Source organism: Phocoena sinus, chromosome X (assembly GCF_008692025.1).
Source record: "Phocoena sinus isolate mPhoSin1 chromosome X, mPhoSin1.pri, whole genome shotgun sequence".
NCBI lineage: Eukaryota > Metazoa > Chordata > Mammalia > Artiodactyla > Phocoenidae > Phocoena > Phocoena sinus.
In genome coordinates, this window is record NC_045784.1 from 100,673,631 (window position 1) to 100,693,155 (window position 19,525).

The 19,525-nt window shown below is 48.1% G+C and overlaps 1 protein-coding gene across 4 annotated transcripts in view; it reads left to right on the plus strand.

Annotated features, from left to right (window-relative positions):
* Nucleotides 1-893: 893 nt before the first annotated feature.
* DOCK11 (dedicator of cytokinesis 11) overlaps nucleotides 894-19,525 on the plus strand; it is a 189,349-nt gene continuing 170,717 nt past the window's right edge. For 2 of the 4 annotated variants that reach the window (XM_032618686.1, XM_032618687.1), the window contains exon 1: nucleotides 925-1,162. In XM_032618686.1, coding sequence (XP_032474577.1) covers nucleotides 1,061-1,162 — 102 coding nt within the window. In that variant the 5' untranslated portion in view covers nucleotides 925-1,060. Of the gene's footprint in view, nucleotides 1,163-19,525 lie in introns of all 4 variants that reach the window. The other 2 variants (XM_032618688.1, XR_004347927.1) reach the window with 2 other exon arrangements.

A 19,525-nucleotide genomic window follows, 5' to 3' on the forward strand; every position in this document is an offset into this window, starting at 1 on the left:
AGTAGGAAATGGAGAGGCGACAGCAGGATGTGTAAAAGCTTCTAGAAGACCGGTAAATCCTCCAGACTCCAGGTAATGGCCTTCCAAACCCGCCCCCGCCCCCCCCCCCCCCGCCCCCCCCCCCCCCCCCCCCCCCCCGCCCAGTCTCTGCCGAACTAGACAACCTGCCACGGGCTCAGGGCCCACCATCCAGCTGTCCCCTGCCCTGCTGGGAGTGGAGGGGTGGGCTCGCCCACAGCAAGTTTCCAGTCCCAGAAGCCCGCTCCCTCCTGGGGTTGCCCCCCGACCCCTCCCACGTGAGGAGGATCGATGGGTAAGAAAACGGTGTGGGCAGCAGAGGACCCAAGCGAGTCGCTCCGGCCGGAAAACCCGCTCTCCCTCCTTCGACAGCGACATCGGCTCGACCCCTCCCGGGCGGAGCACACAATAGGCGGCTGCTCCACGTTGTCGCGCAGCCCCTCGCCGCCCCGGTCCTGGGGGCTTGCGGGGCGGCGGGGCGCGAGAGTTCCCCAGCCCTCCTGCGGGCACTGCAGCCTCCGGGGCGGGAAAGGAGCGCTGGGGTAGAGCGCGCCGCACACTTGGAGACATTTCGTGTCGTTACCCCCTCCCCTCCCCAAAATACACACAAACGAAAATGAAGCAACCAGACCTCCCCTCCCGGAGGCGGCTGCACCAGCAATATCAGCTGCGGGCGGAGCCCGAGCGGTTGCCACTTCCCCCCTCTTCCCTCGTGACCCTCGTTCCCCCTCCAATGCTCCCTCCCCCTTCACACGCCCTTCCTCGCCAGACACACCCTCCTCCTCGGGCTGCTCGCGCACGGAGCACGGGCTCTCTGGGGGAGGGAGCGGCCGCCGCCGTGGAGCAGGACGCGAGCGAGCGAGGAAGGGAAGGCGGGAAAGAGGGAGGGGCAGCGGAGGGCGGGAGGGAGGAGCAGCGGGAGACGCGCCGCCGCCAAGCTGCGATGTGGCCGGCCGGCGTGTAAACACTTGGAGCAGCAGCGGCCGCGGCCGCCCCGGCCCGGGGCAGTGAGCAAGCCAGCCGAGACCTTCCCGCCGCTGCCATGGCCGAAGTGCGCAAATTCACCAAGCGGCTCAGCAAGCCCGGCACGGCGGCCGAGCTCCGACAGAGCGTGTCGGAGGCCGTGCGGGGCTCCGTAGTGCTGGTGAGTGGCCGGGGGACGGGGCGTCCCGGGGAACGCGCTCCGCGCGAGAGCAACTGGGTGGCTTCCCGCGCGCGCGGGCGCGCGCGGGGCCGGGACGGGGACGGCGTCGGCGGCGGCCGGCCGGTGCGCTCCGCGGTCTTTCTCCGTTTCAGTAAGTTTTCGCCCCGGCCGCCGCTCGCCGGGGTCCGAGTCCCAGGCGCCCGCTGAGAGCGCCGCGGCTGCCCGGCTGCCCCGCACGGGCTGGACGCCGACGGGCCGTCGGGGGCTCGGAACTGGGGCCCCGGCCGGGGGTGTGAGTTCGAGAACGGACCCCCCGCTGCCCTAGACCCGGCACAAAGAGCCGGCGACCCGGGCGCGACGACATCCAGAGTCCATGCTGCCCGCACCTGAGGCAGCCTAGGCGGAAGGATGCGATGTCCGTTTTGCACATACACGCACTCGCGCGCGCGCGCGCACACACACACACACACACACACACACACACACACCGTGTACACAAAAAAAGAACCCCACCCAAAAAGCCCCGGGCGCCCAAGCTCCGGCGGGCGGTGAGAACAGAGGAAGCACAGCGACTTCCTCCTGCTACTGGGGAGAGGGTGGTGATGGGTGTAAGAAGGGGTACTGCTGCCGCCGCCGCCGCTGCTGCCGCCGCTGCTGCTGTGGAGGGAGGGGGTTGGAGACAACGGGTTTCCGGGGCGTGTGGGCGCGGGGTCTGCAGCCGCAGGGCGAGGGTGTCCCCTGCGACCCGAGAGCGCTCCGGAGGCAGGAGATGGGGTCATGGGGGTTTGGGGGAAGACGGTGTGCGCCAGTCCAGGGATGGAGGACCTGGGCTCAGAGCCCCACCGCTCACGGTTGGGGGATGGGCATTGGAAAGCGCGCTGACCTCCTGGGAGCCTTTCCATCGCACCCTCAGCCTCATTCGGATTGTCTGACTGGAGCGCAGCGGAGGGTACTAACGAGCACTTGCCCCTTCTCCTGTTTTCAAGACACTCGTTGCCAGTTTCCTGGACCAGTAGTCAAAACCTAAATAAGCAATCAGACTGGTTAATTAGCATTTGTTTTGTTGCTTTGTTTTTTTGTTTGTTCGTTTTTGTCTCTCTCCACGCTCTCTACCTTACAGCGAGTCGTCTGCTGTGTTTAAATTTCACCATCAAGAGTGAGCTCTTTTTGTTAAAACAACTTATCATCGGAAGGGAACTTCACAGCTTTTCCTTGTAATTTTTCTGTTGATCTTGTAGAATCTGCGATAAAACCAACATTAAAGGGAGGCCAGGGGCCTAATCCCAACAGTGGAGAAAGTTGACATTAGTGGGAGTTCTGGAGGAGGATCAAAGGTAAAAATATGTACCTTTGAGATAAAGATCTGATCCCTAATAGCTACAACTGTGCAAAGCCAAATGACTTTAAAGAAATCTCTCTATCGTAGCTGGACCCTTGGAAGTTTAATCCTGCTGTTTAGCAGAGCTAAAAAGCCAGACCTTTAATGTTGTTTTAATGGACTTGGCTTATTGTATGTCTCACTGATTTTAGAATGAGGTCCTGTTGGGGTTAGATTGGAACCCCGATTGTCATCACAGCCAGTTAAGAGAGGAAGGCAAGCTGTGGGTAGGGAATTTATACCAGGGCTCTCATCTCGGGTGATTGTTAACAAGTGATTCAGTCTCCCTAGCATAGGAAACGCTTTGCTAAATCCAGGAAGAAAGAAAACCTCGCTTAAGCAGGGGTGGCTGGCCCTCTACCACATCGTGTGAAGGGAGCCTGTGAATTGGACAGATGGTCTCAAGAGAATAAATGGGACTCAGCAAACCTCCGCTGGGATTTGACCAGCATTTGACCTGCCACCCCCAGCAACGTAAGAATTGGGGGTAACACAGGTGCCTTCCTAACCATTGACTCTGGCACAAAAAACTGTTAGTGGGAGGAGACTCTTCTGAGAGATACCGCCAACCTAGCTTACTTGGGACCAAGGCCACAGATTTTTTTACCGGGCAAGGCACAGGAATGATGTTTATTTACTACTCTGGTATGTGGTCCACACTGAGATTTTGGGAGGTGGGGGGAACCGATTCTAGGAATCTAAATCTATATCTGTTGAGCCCCTGCAACGTGCAAGGCACAATCCTAGATGCCCTAAAATTATGAATGAGTGTGATGACTTTATCTTCATTTGTTTCTGTTAGTTCCAACCTGGGTTGGGTCTGTGTGTATGTGTTTGTCAAGAGGACACCCAGATTATGTACATAAATCAGTTTTAGCTTATTCATAGCACCTTAGTGAATGCTGTTTTGAAGCAGTTCAGTCAATTAAGAGATAAGGAAAGAGTCTTGAATGGAGTGTACTCTCCTAAATGGCTCTCTTTCTTGGCCCCTGCTTTTCTGACACCAAGAGCTCGTTAACCAAAGTTAGCAAAGCCATGGGTGGCTGGAGAGCGAGTGGACCACATTGCAGCTGCCATCATAACGTCTGATTCTTTTCTGATTTAAGACCCAAAATGTTTATTAGGGACAGCTGAGGTAGGATTTACACTTGCTGCTGTAAACCCACGACATTCAAGTTAGGGCTTCAATATGGAGTCGCATTTTCATTAGATTTCAATATGGAATCATTCCTGCCGCAGAGCAAGCTTTCCTGTGGTGTATCTTTCACTAGAACTTGGAAAACCCACCAAGCTGAACAAATATACAGAATTTCCTGTTTAGGTGGTTTCTTTTTTAACAATTATACCCTTTTTGGCATGTTGCTAACATCATTCAGTTTTGTTCACTGTTTGAAAAATTCAGAAGGCCTGGGCTATATATAGCATGTAGTTGTGTATTCAAACCTTCATTCAGTTATCAGTACTTCCTCAAATCTATTAACTATATAATGAAGCAGATAGAGAAAGAGAGACCGTTTTGTTGCTGCATTTTTTTTTTTTAATGAAAGACAGTTTTAACCCAGGCAAAGGGATAATTACAGAATTAACCACTGGCAGAGATTTCTCAAGAGAGACTTGGGGAGGAATATTATAACCTGAGAGTGTCTGTGATTAACTGAGAAGTGTTTACATATCTACACATTTTATAATGCAGTTTCAACGCTGTTTTTGTTATAATTCAGGATGTAGCTCTTTGTGCCTCTCGGGGAACAAAGGCATTTGATAAACCTGTTGTATTCTGGCTGCCCTTGGGAGGAGTCCTTGTGTCTGCCTGGGAAGGTCGCCTAGTAGGTGTTTAAGTACTGTTGGCTTGCTGCTGCTGAATTTACTTTCAATTCCTCGTGCGCCAAAGGATCAGGAAAGAGTTGCTAGATATTACGGGTTGTAGCCCCTTGAGGCAGGGCGATGCATGCATGGTGCCCTGGCTGGCGCCTGGCCAGATGGCATATAACAAAGCCAGTGGAGAAAAGCTCTCCAAGAGCCTAGAATGGCTGAAAAGGGTCTGCAGCTGTTGACACCCCCTCCTCCCCCCCCCCCCACTACCACCTCTGCAAGGAGTGTTCCTTAGGTTTGCATTTAGGGAAGGCCTGAAAATGAATCAGCTCCCCTGCTCCCTCTTCCCAGGGGAATTTGTGGAAAGTACTTAATCGAGGACAAAACAACTTACACGGTAGAATAAAGCCAGTTGCAACGGGCTTTGCCCGCGAGTCTGCAGTTCAGAGACTTAGCTGGGCTGCATGCACTGACCCAGAGTGTGGGCGAGTAAGCATGAAATGGTCTTACTGCTCCCGTTGGCACCTCCAGGTTTGGAGAAGGAAGGATCTGTCAGCCAGCCCAGTGCAGAGGTTGCGGTGAAGCCGGAGAGGCCTCCTTGCCCAACGCTCTTTGAAGCACCAAATAGTACTGAATAGAATTTGTTTTCCAAGCCGAGCACGTTAAACAAATTTATCATACAAACCTGTAAATAATTATGTCACTTACCCATATCTTATGAACATTTCTTCACGTCAGTGATACAAATCTACACAATCATGTTTAACGACTGCCAGAAGTTCCACTGTGGGTGGACCATAGGTTAATCATCCTTTATCGTTTGATGTCTTGAGAAGTTCTAATTCTGAGGAGTTATAAACATGAGCTCTCCAGTACAGTAGCTACTAGCCACCTGTGGCTATTTACGTTTACGTTTGAATTCATTAAAAAACTAAAATTAGTTTAAAAACTTTAAAAATCAGCTCCTAAATTGCCCTTGCCACAAGTGCTCAAGAACCACGTGTGCCTAGTGGCTGGCCCGCATCGGACAGCCCAGAGACAACATTTCCACCACTGCAGAAAGTTCTTCAGGACAGCTCTGGTCTAAACATGAATCTGAATGAACATCTTTGAGCAGGCATTTTCAAACATGCTAGATTGTCCCTCTAGGATAAATTTCTAGCATTGGAATTGCTTTGCTCAAACATCAGACACATTTTTAGCATTAACGTTTCCTTTAAACCTGCTGTTAAATTGCTCTGCAGAAAGTTATTGACATTTGCCCTTCCGTCACCAGAAAGTGTGAGTGTTCCTTTTGCCCCCTCCCATGCCAACACCGGTAATTAGTATTTTTTAACCTCTGCAATCTGGTAGGCAGTAAATGGCATATCACCGTTCTAATTTGCATTCCTCTCATTAGTCTTGAAGTTGACCAGGTTGGCATATGTCGATTAGCCATCTGTATTTCTTCTATTGAGGATTTGAGTGAACCTTCGTACAGACTTATTTCCTGGTTTGTAATTCTCACACTAACGGTCTCTACCCCTAAGATTCTGTTTCGGTAAGTCTGGGCTGGGACCAGGCATGTGTATTTTTAAAAACAACCCAAGGTGACTTTGATGTGCACAGAAACGCAGATCTAGACCACTTGCCTACTCAAGGCAGGAATGTCCCCCGTACCGGCCCTGACAAACGTTGCCTAGCTTCTACTTAAATGCTTTCTGCCCATTAGAGGGCTGGGTTAGAAACGGCTCTTGCGCTGAAATTGGCTCTCTGTAAGTTCCACCACTAGCCTAGGCCTAGCTCTGCCATTTGGAGCCGCACAGAATATGTTTGCTTCCTCTTTCACATGGCAACCCTTCAAATATTTGGAGACAGCCACCATGGCATTTTAAAATGCACTCTTCTCAAAGCCAAAGAGCCTTCATTTCTTTCCTTCCTTCCTTCCTCATGTGACTTGGTTTCAAGATGCTTCACCATCACGATCATCTTGTTTGGGCTCCTTTCCAAGGTTTCAGTGTCCTCCTTAAAATGTGGGAGTCAGAGCCCAGGCTCAAGAGTCAGACCTGGGCTTGACTCTGCCCTCTGTCACCGGCTTGCATTGTGAACCGAAGCGAGTAACGAGATCTTGTTTTCCTCATCTGTGAAATGGAGATAATAAATAGTTGTACTGACCTTGTGGAGTTCTCGTGGGGGTCGAAGAAGGTAATATTTGGAAAGCGTCTGATGTATAAGTGATTCATAAAAGTTTAGGAGAGATCTAGTAAAAAAAAAGTATTCTAGAAGGGTCTATCACAGATTACAGTGAAGAAGGGGGCAATATTTCATACCCATTCTGAATATGAACCAAGAAGGCAGGGGCTGTGTGTTCCTGTCTATTCCCAGTGCCTCTCACAGCGGGAAACACATGGAAACAATATATAGGATGGACCAGGTGTTGGGTGCCTGGAGACCAGGTAACTGGGTAAAATATAGGCTGTATGGTTTTGGAGAGGGACAACAGTGGCTTAGTTGAGGCAGTGACAATGGAGATAAGGCGGAAGAAGTAGGAGAAGTGATAAAATCAGCAGGATTTAGTGATCCTTGAAGGGGGAGTAGAGGGGGGAAGGAAGAAGTGGGAGGAAGGGGGGGGGGAGGTGGAGTCAAGATGATTGAGGTTTGTCAGCCCAGGTGACCAGGAAGGTCAGTGTGTTCCACCAGAGGGGAAGGGAGAAGCAAGTGAGCGGCCTCTTCTAGAGAGGGTCGTCAGGGCAAAGCCATTTTACAGTTAAGGCGGTGGAGAGAACATTCTGGGGAAAGGCTGAGCCTCTAGTGTTGTGTTTTGGCAAAAGACTAGGGTTCTTGAGGGCAGAGAAGAAAGTGTTCCATATGGAATCAGGAAGGGGCGGAAGAGCCAGGGCTGAGCAGCCGGGCAGGGGAGGCGAGATTAGCTGATTGAAGAGCTTTGCACCTTTGGGGGTCGTTAGGGAAGTGGGAGGCAGGGCGGGGCGGGGGGGGCGCTGAGGAGCGGCCTCCCCAGGCAGGCTTCATGGGAAGTTAGGTCGCCCCCCTGGGCAGCTTCCCGTCCCAGGGTTCAGCCTGACCAGCCTCCTTCCCCAGGTGCCTGAAGAGGCTGGCGAGCGTGTTTCCTGCCCTTGAGGGACTCACAAGCCTGGAAGGGAGATGGGATGTATGCAGATGAGTGTGAAATAGAGACGATGGAAGCGGCAGGAGTCTAGTGATTGGTGCTGCTTCTGTCTTCAGTTAGTTACATCATTTCTGCCCGGCCCCCGCCCCCTCATGGTCTTTTTTGTGGTCCTTAACGTTTTTTCAAGACGTTGGTCCTTTCTGGGTTCAACAATGTTAAATGAGGCCTTTGGCATTTCCCTCATTTACTGGGCTACAGAGACCTTTTTTTTTTTTTTTAAATGGGAATGGGGAAAGTAAATGGCAGCGCCTGACACTCTGAGAAATTCACATCCAGTGTACATGTGTAACTCCCCTTGACATTCCTTGACCTGACGTCTGTAGGCTGCCGGAGCGCTTGCTGCCTTCCCAGACCCCACCTCGGGAGCCGCCCCGCCCCCCAGGCTTGTTTGCGGGAATTCCGTTCAGAGGAGTCATTCACCTCCCTGCTTTTGCTTTCTTCTGAGACATAAAATGATCCGTAGGCATGTTGAAAAATTATTAGTTTTTTTGTTTGTTTTCTTCCTTTTTTTTTTTTTCTTTAAAACAGAGGGAAGGCCAGAAACCACAGGCGGGAGAAAGCACGAGAGCTGTTTCCCCTTTTCTGTAAATCCTAATGGTAGTTTTATGATACATCTCTGTTTGGGATTTAGATATCTTAGTTTCTTTTAGCTTTTGTCAGGAGTGCAGAGGGGTTCATGGGTAACGTTGACCTGTGGCTTATATCAACCCAGAGCCAGATGCCTTTCTGATTCTTGCAGGGCCACACCCTGGAGGCTCCCAGAGCAGGAACTGGGGCAAAGGGACAGTCTCATTCAGCTCCGTTGTCTGTGACTCGTGCTTAGTAGAGCACACTGGGCTCTGGAAACTCACTGCCCGGGTTCAAAGTCCAGCTCAGCTGCTTACTAACTTGGGTGACCTTGGGCCAGTTATTTCACCTTCTGTGCCTCGATAACCCTCTCGTGGGTTTGGGTTTGCGGAAAGGCTTCCATGAGTTGCATGCAAAGCACTGGGGACCTGGGCTTGGCACGTGGAAGGCACTGGACAACTGTTGGCTCGCATGCTTATTCCCGGGCTTGATGGTGTGCAGAAGTCTTTTGTGTATGTGTGACACATCAACCAACAAAAGTAGACGGGTAGAAGGGAAGCAGGTACCCTTGCTTTTTTATTTCCCTGCTGTAGATCATGCCCCAAAGGGTGAGCCACATACATGGCTGAGCCGAGTATCACACCCTTCTTGGCAGAATAAGCTGGCTGTCCATGAGGTCCTGGGAGCAGCCATTCCCAGGCGGACTGGATCATATCGAAGAGCCCAGTGGATGTGAGCTAGGGCTCTGGGTCTTTGGCAGTTCTTGCCTTCAGACTAGTCAGATGAGTGGGTGGGAAGACTGGTCGTCTAGTGGGGAGGAACACCCCATCCTGTGCTCGGGAGGAGGTCCTCTGGTCTGGGGAACTTATGACAGTCTGCTCAGCGCGGTTTCTCCGAAAGCATGCATAGAGGAGCATTGGGCTCTGTATGGAAGACTAGAACTTGAACGCTCTCTCCTTTCCCTCTCAAAACTTTATTGACATGCCTTTTACTCATTAATCCTTACTTTAAAAAGAATCAAATGACCGTTGACATTAAAGTGCCCTTTTAAAGATGTATTTTGGAAACATGTATTTTAGTGGGAACATTTTAAGCTTACAGGTCTTCTAAGAAATTAATATACTTTTCTGCCCAGCTATCCTGGTTTTGTGGTAGCAGGATGAGTCCAATTAGGAATAGTACGTGCAGGTTTCCAGCGTAGTCAATACCGTGGAAAATATGCCAACTGTTCCAGGGACATGAGGTTGACCTACTATCTACGCACAGCGTCGCCCAATCACGCCAAAATTTGCTATTAATGATTTCCTGCCATTCTTTACCACCTTATTTTTATTGCTCATCGAGTTTATCGTTGACAGGAAGTTGTATTTTGGCCTTTCTCGACAGCTTACGTTGGACTGTATATGTTTCAAGCTGCAGAGAAATGTTTGAAGGTATTCTGATACTTCGGCTCTCCCCTCCCGTTGCTTTCCATAGTGACTAAAAGATTTGACTGGGTGAGATTTAACTAAGAAGTCAAATGTTCTTCTAAGCCTCTGAGACAGAACATCTTTATTTGAAGTGCTTCAGCGAAGTGTGTCAGGAGGCTGGGGAATGCCTTTGTACGAAATAGTGGTTGTATTAGACCTTGTATTTTTATAGCCCCGATCTTATGATGAGTCAAAAATGCTTATGCCTCTGACCTCGCATGTTCTTCCAGGTCACTGTGAAACACATCCTGCATTGTCATCACCTGTCTCCCTTCAGTGGGGAAACAGAGGCATGGTTTCAAGTAAGGCAGGCCGTAGGCCACCCAAGTTTGCTAAATGACAGAACAGGTAGTGAACTCCGGGTGTCTCAATTTCTTTGGCACAATCAGGTAAAGAAGCACTAGCTCCTGGGCCAGATTCCACAATAGAACGGGTGGAGGAAGCTCTCTTTGTGTGGTTTTGGTGATGATCTCCTCCTGTTGGGAAACAGTGTTTATTTCTGAACAAGCTTAGGTCTCTGTAGTGGGAAAGTAGGAGGTGAGGACAGAAAAAAAAAATAAAGAGGGGTGGGGTTGTTACTGAGAAATGTGGGCAAGATCCGTATAGATTTTTCCTTGCCAAAGTCAGCCTAAGGACTTTGAGAACTGTTTGCAATTGGCCGTCCTTCCTTTCTTTGCTATTTGACTAGCTATATGGGGGGAAAAAATTCTCCAGGACACTGGCTCTGCCAAGGTACCTGGGATCATTTTCAGGGAACTGTTTTTATGATTTTTTTTCAAGCAGGTTAGTGCCGTCCAAAAATAACAACATATATATTTCTCTCCATGCTTTTTATATTAGCTGTGTAGCTTTCCCACTTGAGAGACTGCCAACTTTATGTCTTACAGGACCTGTTGTCAATGTTCATGGCGTGAGTGGAACAGTGTGGTTGGCAAAACCAGTTTATTTTCATAGGTTAACAAGTTCCGAAGGCTTCGGCCCATTAAATGGTTTCCTAGAGACCAGAAGGAGGGAATACCACCTTCTGAGTTGCCTGACTTACCACCAAGAAAGCACTTAAATCCAGGAGGGCTCTCGATCAGCTGTTGGCGAAAATTGAACAAAATGGTTATTTGAAAGCTCATAGGCGCCCGCAGCTCTCCTTCTGGCCGGAAGAGTGTTTAGATCATGCTCTATTGCTTGTGGAGCAAAGAACGTTCTCCCTGCTAACCTGACCCCAAGGGAGAATCGCTCCTCCACTGCTAGCGACCTGCGTGACTGCTTACAGAGGAGCTTTGCCTCTGTCTTCGCCTTCCAAACGAAGTGAAAAGGGGTCTGGCGGAATTCTCACCAGGAGAGCCGGAGGAGAATTCCATAGGGTTTGTTGTCGCCTCAGTTCTGCGATGGAGGCCCAGCTCCCTCCCCCTGCTTCCTCTGTGTGGAGTGGACTCGGATGTCCCCTGCCAGCCCGGCACCGCCCCAGGCCCAGAGACTAGTCAGGGCCTAAGCAAGGGGGCAACAGAAGACTCGTATTCAGAGCTGCGGATCTGGGCCTTAAGTCCCCTAGGCTACTGGTTCTGCCCGGTCTGTAAAATCCATTTCCGGTCACTGGGTTTTATCTTCTTTCTCGTCCCGACCCCCTACCCCACATCTAACCCTCTGCCTTGGTTTGCCGGCCAATTGCGCAGCCCCTCTAGGAGAGTTCTCGTCTTGTTGCCGGTCCTGAGGAGGACTGTCCTACGCTCACCATGACTGCACAATAGCTTGAGCTTAGCACGCTGGGTGTCTGCTTAGAGAACTCAGAAAAGGCAGAGTACTTGAGATGAGGAGTCCCAGCAGTGACCCTGCTGAGAGTTGCACTAGATGCATGGCCTGTTAGTTTCCTATGGCCGCTACAACACATTGCCGCAAACTTAGTGTCTCAAAACAATACAGATTTACTAAACTCACAGTTCTGGAGGTTGGAAGTCTGAAACGGTTTTAAGTGGACTAACGCCAAGGTGTCTGTAAGTCCTCGCTCCCTCCCAGAAGCTCTAGGGGAGAATCTGTTACCGTGCATTTTACAGCTTCTAGAGGCTGCTTGCATTCCTTGGCTTGTGGCCCCTTCCTCCATCTTCAAGCCAGCAATGTCTGGTCAAGTCTTTCTCACATCGTATCATACTGATACTGCTTATGTCATCACATCTCCTTCTCTGATTCTGACTCTTCTGCCTTCCTTCTTTCCTTCCTCCCTCCCTCCCTCACTTAGAAGGACTCTTATGATTGATTACCTTGGTCCCACCAGGATAATTAGTTAGGATAATCTCTCCATCTCAAAATCCTTAACTTGATTACATCTGCAAAATCCCTTTGCTATGTAATATAACGTAGTCACAAATTCCAGGGATTAAGAAGCGGACAGCTTTGGGAAACCATTGCTAGAGGTTGGGGAATGGTGGAATTCTAGGGTCACATGGGTTTCCAGCATGGATACTGACCTTGTGGTGGAGGAGGAACACGGGGCTGATAGACGGGCAAACTGTGAGCCAGGTGCAAAAGCCTTCACAGAATAAGAATGAGAAAGCACAAACCCTTTCGAGAATTTTGGCTGAAAGAAAGCAATGTAGGTTTGCAGTCTGCAGTTTCAATTTGGATGTTTTCTTAAATTCTTCATGATTAAAAAAAATTTTTCCCACACAGAAGTCCCTCAGTCTGGAGTTCTTGTAAGTGGGCACTGCTTTCAGACTTGAGGTGTTTCAAGATACAAGCTGGCCAGACACTTGGCAGGCACTTAGCCAGTTCAGGCCTATGGAATTTTCCACCCTCAGCTAAAGAGTAAAGAGGTAAGGGGGTGGGTGTGTGTATTGAAAAGAGAAAAGGATGGTTTCACATCAGAGAGGATAACTCTTTGGCTGACAAGCCCCAAGACACCTCTCATGTGTCCTGTGTGAGAGACACTTCACCCATCCTGAAGGTCAGGTTAGACTGGGCATGGCCCTCCTGCATTTTCAAGGTAATTGGCAGACCCTTTCCCAGAAATGGGTTTCTAAAACACATGATTCAAGAAGCAGAGAGAAGGACTGGAAAAGCTCTCTGGTTCATTCTGTCTTCACGATGTTTTCGATTGAGAGAGAAATTGAAACTTCCTGTCTCATTCACCAAGTCCAGTCATTGCCATCTTAGAGACACACACCACAAAAGCTTGCTGGCTGATCGCATTTGCACCAGCCCTCCTCATGCTGGCCATGACAATATCCATGATAAGCTGATGGCACAGAGCCTACTGCCCTGAAGAAGCACTCTATCATCGATGTGGGTTGCATTTTCTATTTTTACATCACTTCTAATTGGCCATGGCTATATTTCTCCGAGGCCAGGCGTATCTTTTTCCAGACCCTTGGATAATTGGCTGAAATGTACTGAAAAACATTTTGTAAAAGGTTGGGAAACCCCCAGATTTTGTTTAAAAATCTGTACCGACAAAATATACATTAACCATCTTCACTGTCTCCTGTTCCAGTCTTCCTTTCTTTTCTCCTCAATAGGAAAATAGTTCCAATGCTCCTTATAAGCCAACTCAGTTAAAAAATTCAGATGTTTGCAGTGGAATTACCTTAAAATTTTTCCTAATGTATTTAGATACTACTAATCTCTAGGATGTGAAAAGGTATTAACTGTAATCCTATTTAAATCTTCTTTAGAAACTGATGTTCATTTTCTTTATGTTATAGGCTCTTGCCCTTCAACCTGGCTTATTTTGTTATAGTTTATTTCATATTATTTTACTGAGTTACTCCTTTCTGGTTTGAGGTTTTCCCTTTTTCACTGGCCCTCATCTGAACTTCATGGCTTGGGGATAGTAGGCATTGGATCAATGACCTTCGTGACAGAGTTGATGCCTCAGGACTCTGCAACATCTGGGAGTGTGGTGTGTACCAGAAGAAAGTAGAAAGCAAATGTGTTTGAGAGTGAGCTAGAACAGAGAGAGAGAGAGAGACAGACAGACAGACAGACAGAGATGGGAGGGGAGAGGCATGCTGAGCTATGGGAGATAGCAAGCTGTCTTAGCTGAAGGAAAAGAGAAATATGTTCCTTCTGGTCATGCTAAAATCCCAAGGGAGATGCTTTTAGAACTGTTGCTTGAATTGAAGCAGAGAATCTATTTCTACTGATTTTAATACATGGGATCTACTTAGGGCAAGGATGGGGGTGGGGTGGGGGAAGGGAAGACAAGGACTTAATCTGAGGAAACTAAAGGATAAAAATAAGATGGAAGGAAGGGATTTTCCCCCCCTCATTATAATAGACCAAGAGACCAGAGATGAAAATATTAACAATATTTAATGAGGGTAGCAGTATAGTTTTAGATTCAGACAGGAAGAAATCCACCCCTGTAGAAATTGTGCTAGGTAAATGGAACAGTTTTGTGTGGGGTGGTGCACCCTGTCAGCTCGCATAATTCAAGACCCCAAATTAATTAGTTAAGGAATGTGGAGGACACTTCTATGTAGTTCTCCACCGTATGTGTTAGTTGGAACCTAATTCTCCGACTTGGGGGTTTAAGACTTGGGACCACCGGAAACCTGTAGAGGCCAGATTCCTTTTGGGAGTCAAGGGTTGGCTGGCCCTCACTTCCTCCATCTTCCGGTAGAAGAAGGGCAACAGTTCACACCTATTCCAGATCCGTATTTCTCAAGGCAGCAAACCCTGCTAGACAGGAATGGGGGCCGTGGAGGCTGCCCCTCCGAGGCCTTGAGACCTGCTCTGAGCGAGGCGCCCACTGGGGCAGTGTTCCTTTAGCTGACTTCGCGCTCTCCCGACCAAATTCCTTTCTTTCTCTTTCCACCTTCCACTGACCCCTGACTGTTCTCCCCTCATTCTGATCTTTCAACTGCTGCCCCTGGCGGCCCTCACCTCTCTGCACTGTGACCTTCCAGGGAAAGCTTCTACATATTTGTGCTCTGGAAACTTCCTTCCACGGTGGGCACTCTCTCACTCACCCCTTCTCATCTTTTTCTCACCTCTTCCTTCCCTCTCTCCTCTGTGTTTGGTCATAAAGTGTTCTCTGGGGGACAGGGCCGTCACTGTGTTTATTGTTTTTAACCTTTTCTTTAGACAAGGATGGAAAATTCCAGAGGCCTGAGCTAGTGATGGCTGGGTGCCTTTTCTGGAAATCCAATGGCCTGGATGCTAAGGGAATGTTGTGGAGCTACACATCTGGCAAGGTTGTCCCCTGAAATGTCCTGGCTTTGTATTTAGTTCCAGCTAAGAGAAGCGGAGATTCTGTCTGCGGAAGTATGGAATAAGAATGAAGAGTTTAAGAAATGATATAATTACCACTCTAGAGCCCAGTATATGTCACTGTGTGTGTGTGTGTGTGTGTGTGTGTGTGTGTGTGTGTGTGTGTCTTTGCTGGGTTTTATTGGGAAAGAGCGGCCTTTGGCTTAGTAGACCTTTCAAAAGTGAAACCTTCCTCATGAGAGACAAGCAATTTAATGGAGGATTTTGCTTTCTTGGGGTGATGAGTTGGCAGAGGCCGTGCACATTTCAGAGCAACCAGGGACATTTCAGAGTGTCTCCTGGGGGGCACGAGCGTCCTCCCAGTTGACACCAGGTGGAATGGAATAGGTCTACCTCACTGTCACGGTTCTTGCCCCACCCTGGAGAAATCATTTAGGCACAGTCTTGTCCACATGTCCCTAGGGGTATGACATATCAGAGTGGATCATCTTGACAGTAAGCAAAGCAGTTACTGTCTTGAAATAGCTAGGAACTGACCCACCATTCTGCTGCCTCTCAGGAAAGGATGAGGGAAAATCACAAAATCCCCAAACCCATAAAAATACCAATTCTATCTGCACTGGCTCCACATTACTGGAAATGAGCACCCAGATTTCCTAGCAGGCCTTCCTGTTCCTTCCTGTCCACCAGGAAGGCCCATCCCATTTTTGAATTCTCTTCTCCCACCACATTCCTTCCTGTCACCTGTACTCTAGCTGTGCTGGACCATTACTGCTCCCCAAACACACTCTAAACTTTCTCATCTCCATGCCTTCGCACGTGCTGACTCCTCTTCCTAGAATGCCCTTCCAGCCCCTTCCCTGCTAAAGGGAACCCTATCTGTCCTGCAGGGCTTAGGTCAAATGGCCATCCCTCCGCCCCCCCCCCCCCCCCCACATTTGGAGCAAGTTGCTCCTTCTATAGGCCCATAGCCTCCTGCTACTGGTATTGCTTTCCTGTGACTGTCATAAAAAATGACGACCAACTCGGTGGCTTAAAAGCCATGAATTGATTCTCTGATAGTTCTGGAGGCCAGAAGTCCAAAATCAGTATCAGTGGGCCACATTCCCTCTGGAGAATTTAGGGCAAGTTCCGTTCCTTGCCTCTCTCAGCTCTGGTCGCTGCCAGCATTCCCTGGCTTGTGGCTGCATCACTCTAGTCTCTGCCTCTGTGAGTCGCATGGCCCGCTATTTGGTCGTGTCAAATCTCCCTCTGCCTTTTTCTTATAAGGACATATGTGATGGCGTTTAGGGCCCACCTCGATAATCCAGGATGATCTCTTCATCTTGAGACCCTTATGAACTCGATCGCATGTTAAAGACCCTTTTGCCGTAAGGTATCATTTGCAGGTTCCAGGCATTAGGATGGGGACATACCTTGGCGGGGGGCATTTTTCAGCCTACCATTCCAGTTCTCCAGTTTTACAGAGGATTGATTTCATTCTGCCTCAGAACTATGGTTGACAACTTCTCTCATCCATTAGCATGTAAATGCCTTAAGGAGTGGGCAGGAGAGTAGAAGGAGCTAATGCGTAGGCATCAGAGTGCCAGAAAGGCCCAGTGATTCCACTGACCCTCTCTGTCACCTTGGACAGGCTATTTAACTTTGTGGAACCTCCTCGTGCTTATTTGTAAAATGGAGCTAATATCAACCTCAGTGCGCCTTGCCAAGTGGTTTATAATAGCGAAACAACAACCGCCCCCCTCCCCAGGCTTAAACAACCTGAAAGTTCAAAAGTAAGGGATTGGGCAAAATGTACATCCATACACCAGAAAACCATGCAGCCATTAAAATGACATCTGTATTAATTATTGACATGGGAAAAAGTTTAGGTTATGAAACACCATGCAAAGTATGCTCGTGTTTTTGTAAAATAATGCTTATGTGATATATGTGACTTTAGTAACTTAACTACTCTCTGCCTCAGTTTTCCCATCTGTAAAATGGAGATGACAATAGATAGTACCGACTTCACAAGGTTGATGTAAGGACTGAGTAAAGTAATACAGTAATACACTTAGAATAATGCCTGGAACATAGGAAGTGCTGAATGAATGTTAGCTGTTAGTATTACTGTTATATTCAAAGAAAACATTCTCAAAGGGAATGCCTGTGTTTATAATATATGTGAGTATATAGAATATTAACAGTGCGTGTCTCTGGGTGGTGGGATTATGAGTACATTTTATTCTTGCTTTACATTTTCTGGTTTTAAAATGTATTATTTCTGTAATCAGAAAAAGTAGAATTCAGAAAAAGCGCCACACTTTTTCAGGCTTGCTATATTTCTCTGATATATATGAATGCATATGTATGTGACATATAGTATCCATACAGTAATTAGCCTGGTGCTGTTGTTATTAAAATAATTTCTCCTATAATCCTGCAGCTCCTTGCCCGTTGCTTTGCATGTCTCACATTCTCTGTGTCTTGAATCAATAAAATGAGGATGGCCTAGAAATTAGAGACTTCAATTCCCATTTGCTTTTCATTCCTATCTGCTGAAGTTTTCCTCCAATTTTTTTTTTTTTTTTTTTTTTTTTTTTTTTTTTTGCAGTACATGGGCCTCTCACCGTTGTGGCCTCTCCCGCTGCGGAGCACAGGCTCCGGACACCCAGGCCCAGCGGCCATGGCTCACGGGCCCAGCCGCTCCGCGGCCCGTGGGATCTTCCCGGACCGGGGCACGAACCCCCATCCCCTGCATCGGCAGGCGGACTCTCAACCATTGCGCCACCAGGGAAGCCCTTCCTCCAATTTTGATCATAATGGGTTCTCTATAAAGTGAAGTTTCAGAGGTTTTATGTATATATGTATATACACTCACACACAGTATATGTACCTGTATGTCTACATCTATGTAATGTTTCACATTATCTTCACAGTTTTTGAGAGGTGGAAATGCCTACCCTGAAGTTTCTGAAATGTAAATTAAAATTGGTCTCATCTTTCTTGCATGTGTCTTAGGTTGTCGATACTGTAGTCATCCCTTGCTGCCATTAATATGATCGATCACAAGAGGGACTTAAATTTCAAGTATAGCTAATTAATAGGTGATATGCGTCGATATTGCAAGGATTTCTGGTTGCCATTTTCCTGAGTTCGAAATTGCTTATCTTTGTTCTTTTATTTAAAAATAATCTTAGATTTTTTGTGGACTTAAAACAAATGGATGGGAGAATTATGGATGAACTAGGAATTATGGATGAAATGGAAGGTCTTGCCTCTGACATTTCAGATAGATTATGCTGCAGATCTTGGTAAGCAGGGTCTCTTTTCCCCTCTGTACTGTGTGCCCTTTTTTTCCCCTATCAGCATGTACATCCTTGAGTTCATTTCTTTTTCGTTGCCTTTGTCCTTCTGTCTTGTCTTTTCCCCACCACGTTTCTTCCTCCGTTTTCTCTCCAGCACCCACTCTCATCATAATATAAAACTGATATATGAAAATTGATCTGTTGTATTTAAACTGAGGTTTTTTTTTTTTTTTTTTTTTTTTTGCGGTACGCAGGCCTCTCACTGTTGTGGCTTCTCCCGTTGCGGAGCACAGGCTCCAGACGTGCAGGCTCAGCGACCATGGCTCATGGGCCCAGCCGCTCCGCAGCACGTGGGATCCTCCTGGACCGGGGCACGAACCCGTGTCCCCTGCATCAGCAGGCGGACTCTCGACCACTGCGCCACCAGGGAAGCCCTAAACTGAGTTTTGAATATTTTCTCTTCGTAACTTAAAAAGCAGCAGAGAGGGAGGCATGAATAGGGCGAACACAGAGGAATTTTAAAGCAGTGAAACTATTCTGTATGATACTCTGATGGGAGATACGTGTTATTATATTGTCAAAATCCATAGAAGGTACAACACCAAGAGTGAACCCTAGTGTAAGCTCTGGACTTCGGGTGATTAAGAGGGTCAGTGATGGTTCATCGCTTGTAACAAATGTATCTCTGTGATGGGGGATGTTGATATGGGGGAGACTGCTGTGCACGTGGGCGGGGGTACATGGGAACTGAACTCTCAGTACTTTCTTTTTTATTTTTTAAAATTAATTAATTTTTGGCTGTATTGGGTCTTCATTGCTGCAGGCGGGCTTTCTCTAGTTGCGGTGAGCGGGGGCTACTCTTCGTTGCGGTGCGAGGGCTTCTCATTGCGGTGGCTTCTCTTGTTGGAGAGCACGGGCTCTAGGCACGCGGGCTTCAGTAGTTGTGGCTGATGGGCTCTAGAGTGCAGCCTCAGTAGTTGTGGTGCACAGACTTAGTTGCTCTGCAGCATGTGGGATCTTCCCGGACCAGGGCTTGAACCCATGTCCCCTGCATTGGCAGGTGGGTTCTTAACCACTGCGCCACCAGGGAAGCCCTCTCTGTACTTTCAATTCGGCTGTGAACCTAAAACTGATTGAAAAATTACAGTCTATTTTAAAAAAATACTATGCATGAAATATTTCATGTTTGGAAAAAAATAAACTTAAACGTAGTTCTTTTGTGCTTATGTGGACCTTTACTTGTTTTGCCTGTTAATGGTGCTATTTTTTTTTCCCCATCCCTGGTAGTTTGGAAGGTGGCATTCCCAGCTTTCTTGCCAACTTGTTTGGCATAATTATGAGGACTAACAAATGTGGATTGAATACTTTGAAGACTTTGGGTCAAGAGTGCTAGGTAAAAAGCAAAGCGATTTTATTGTTAGAGTGGGGGAATTGTGAGTCAGAAACTGTAAGGTCAACTCCTCACTGTACGACCTTGGAGGC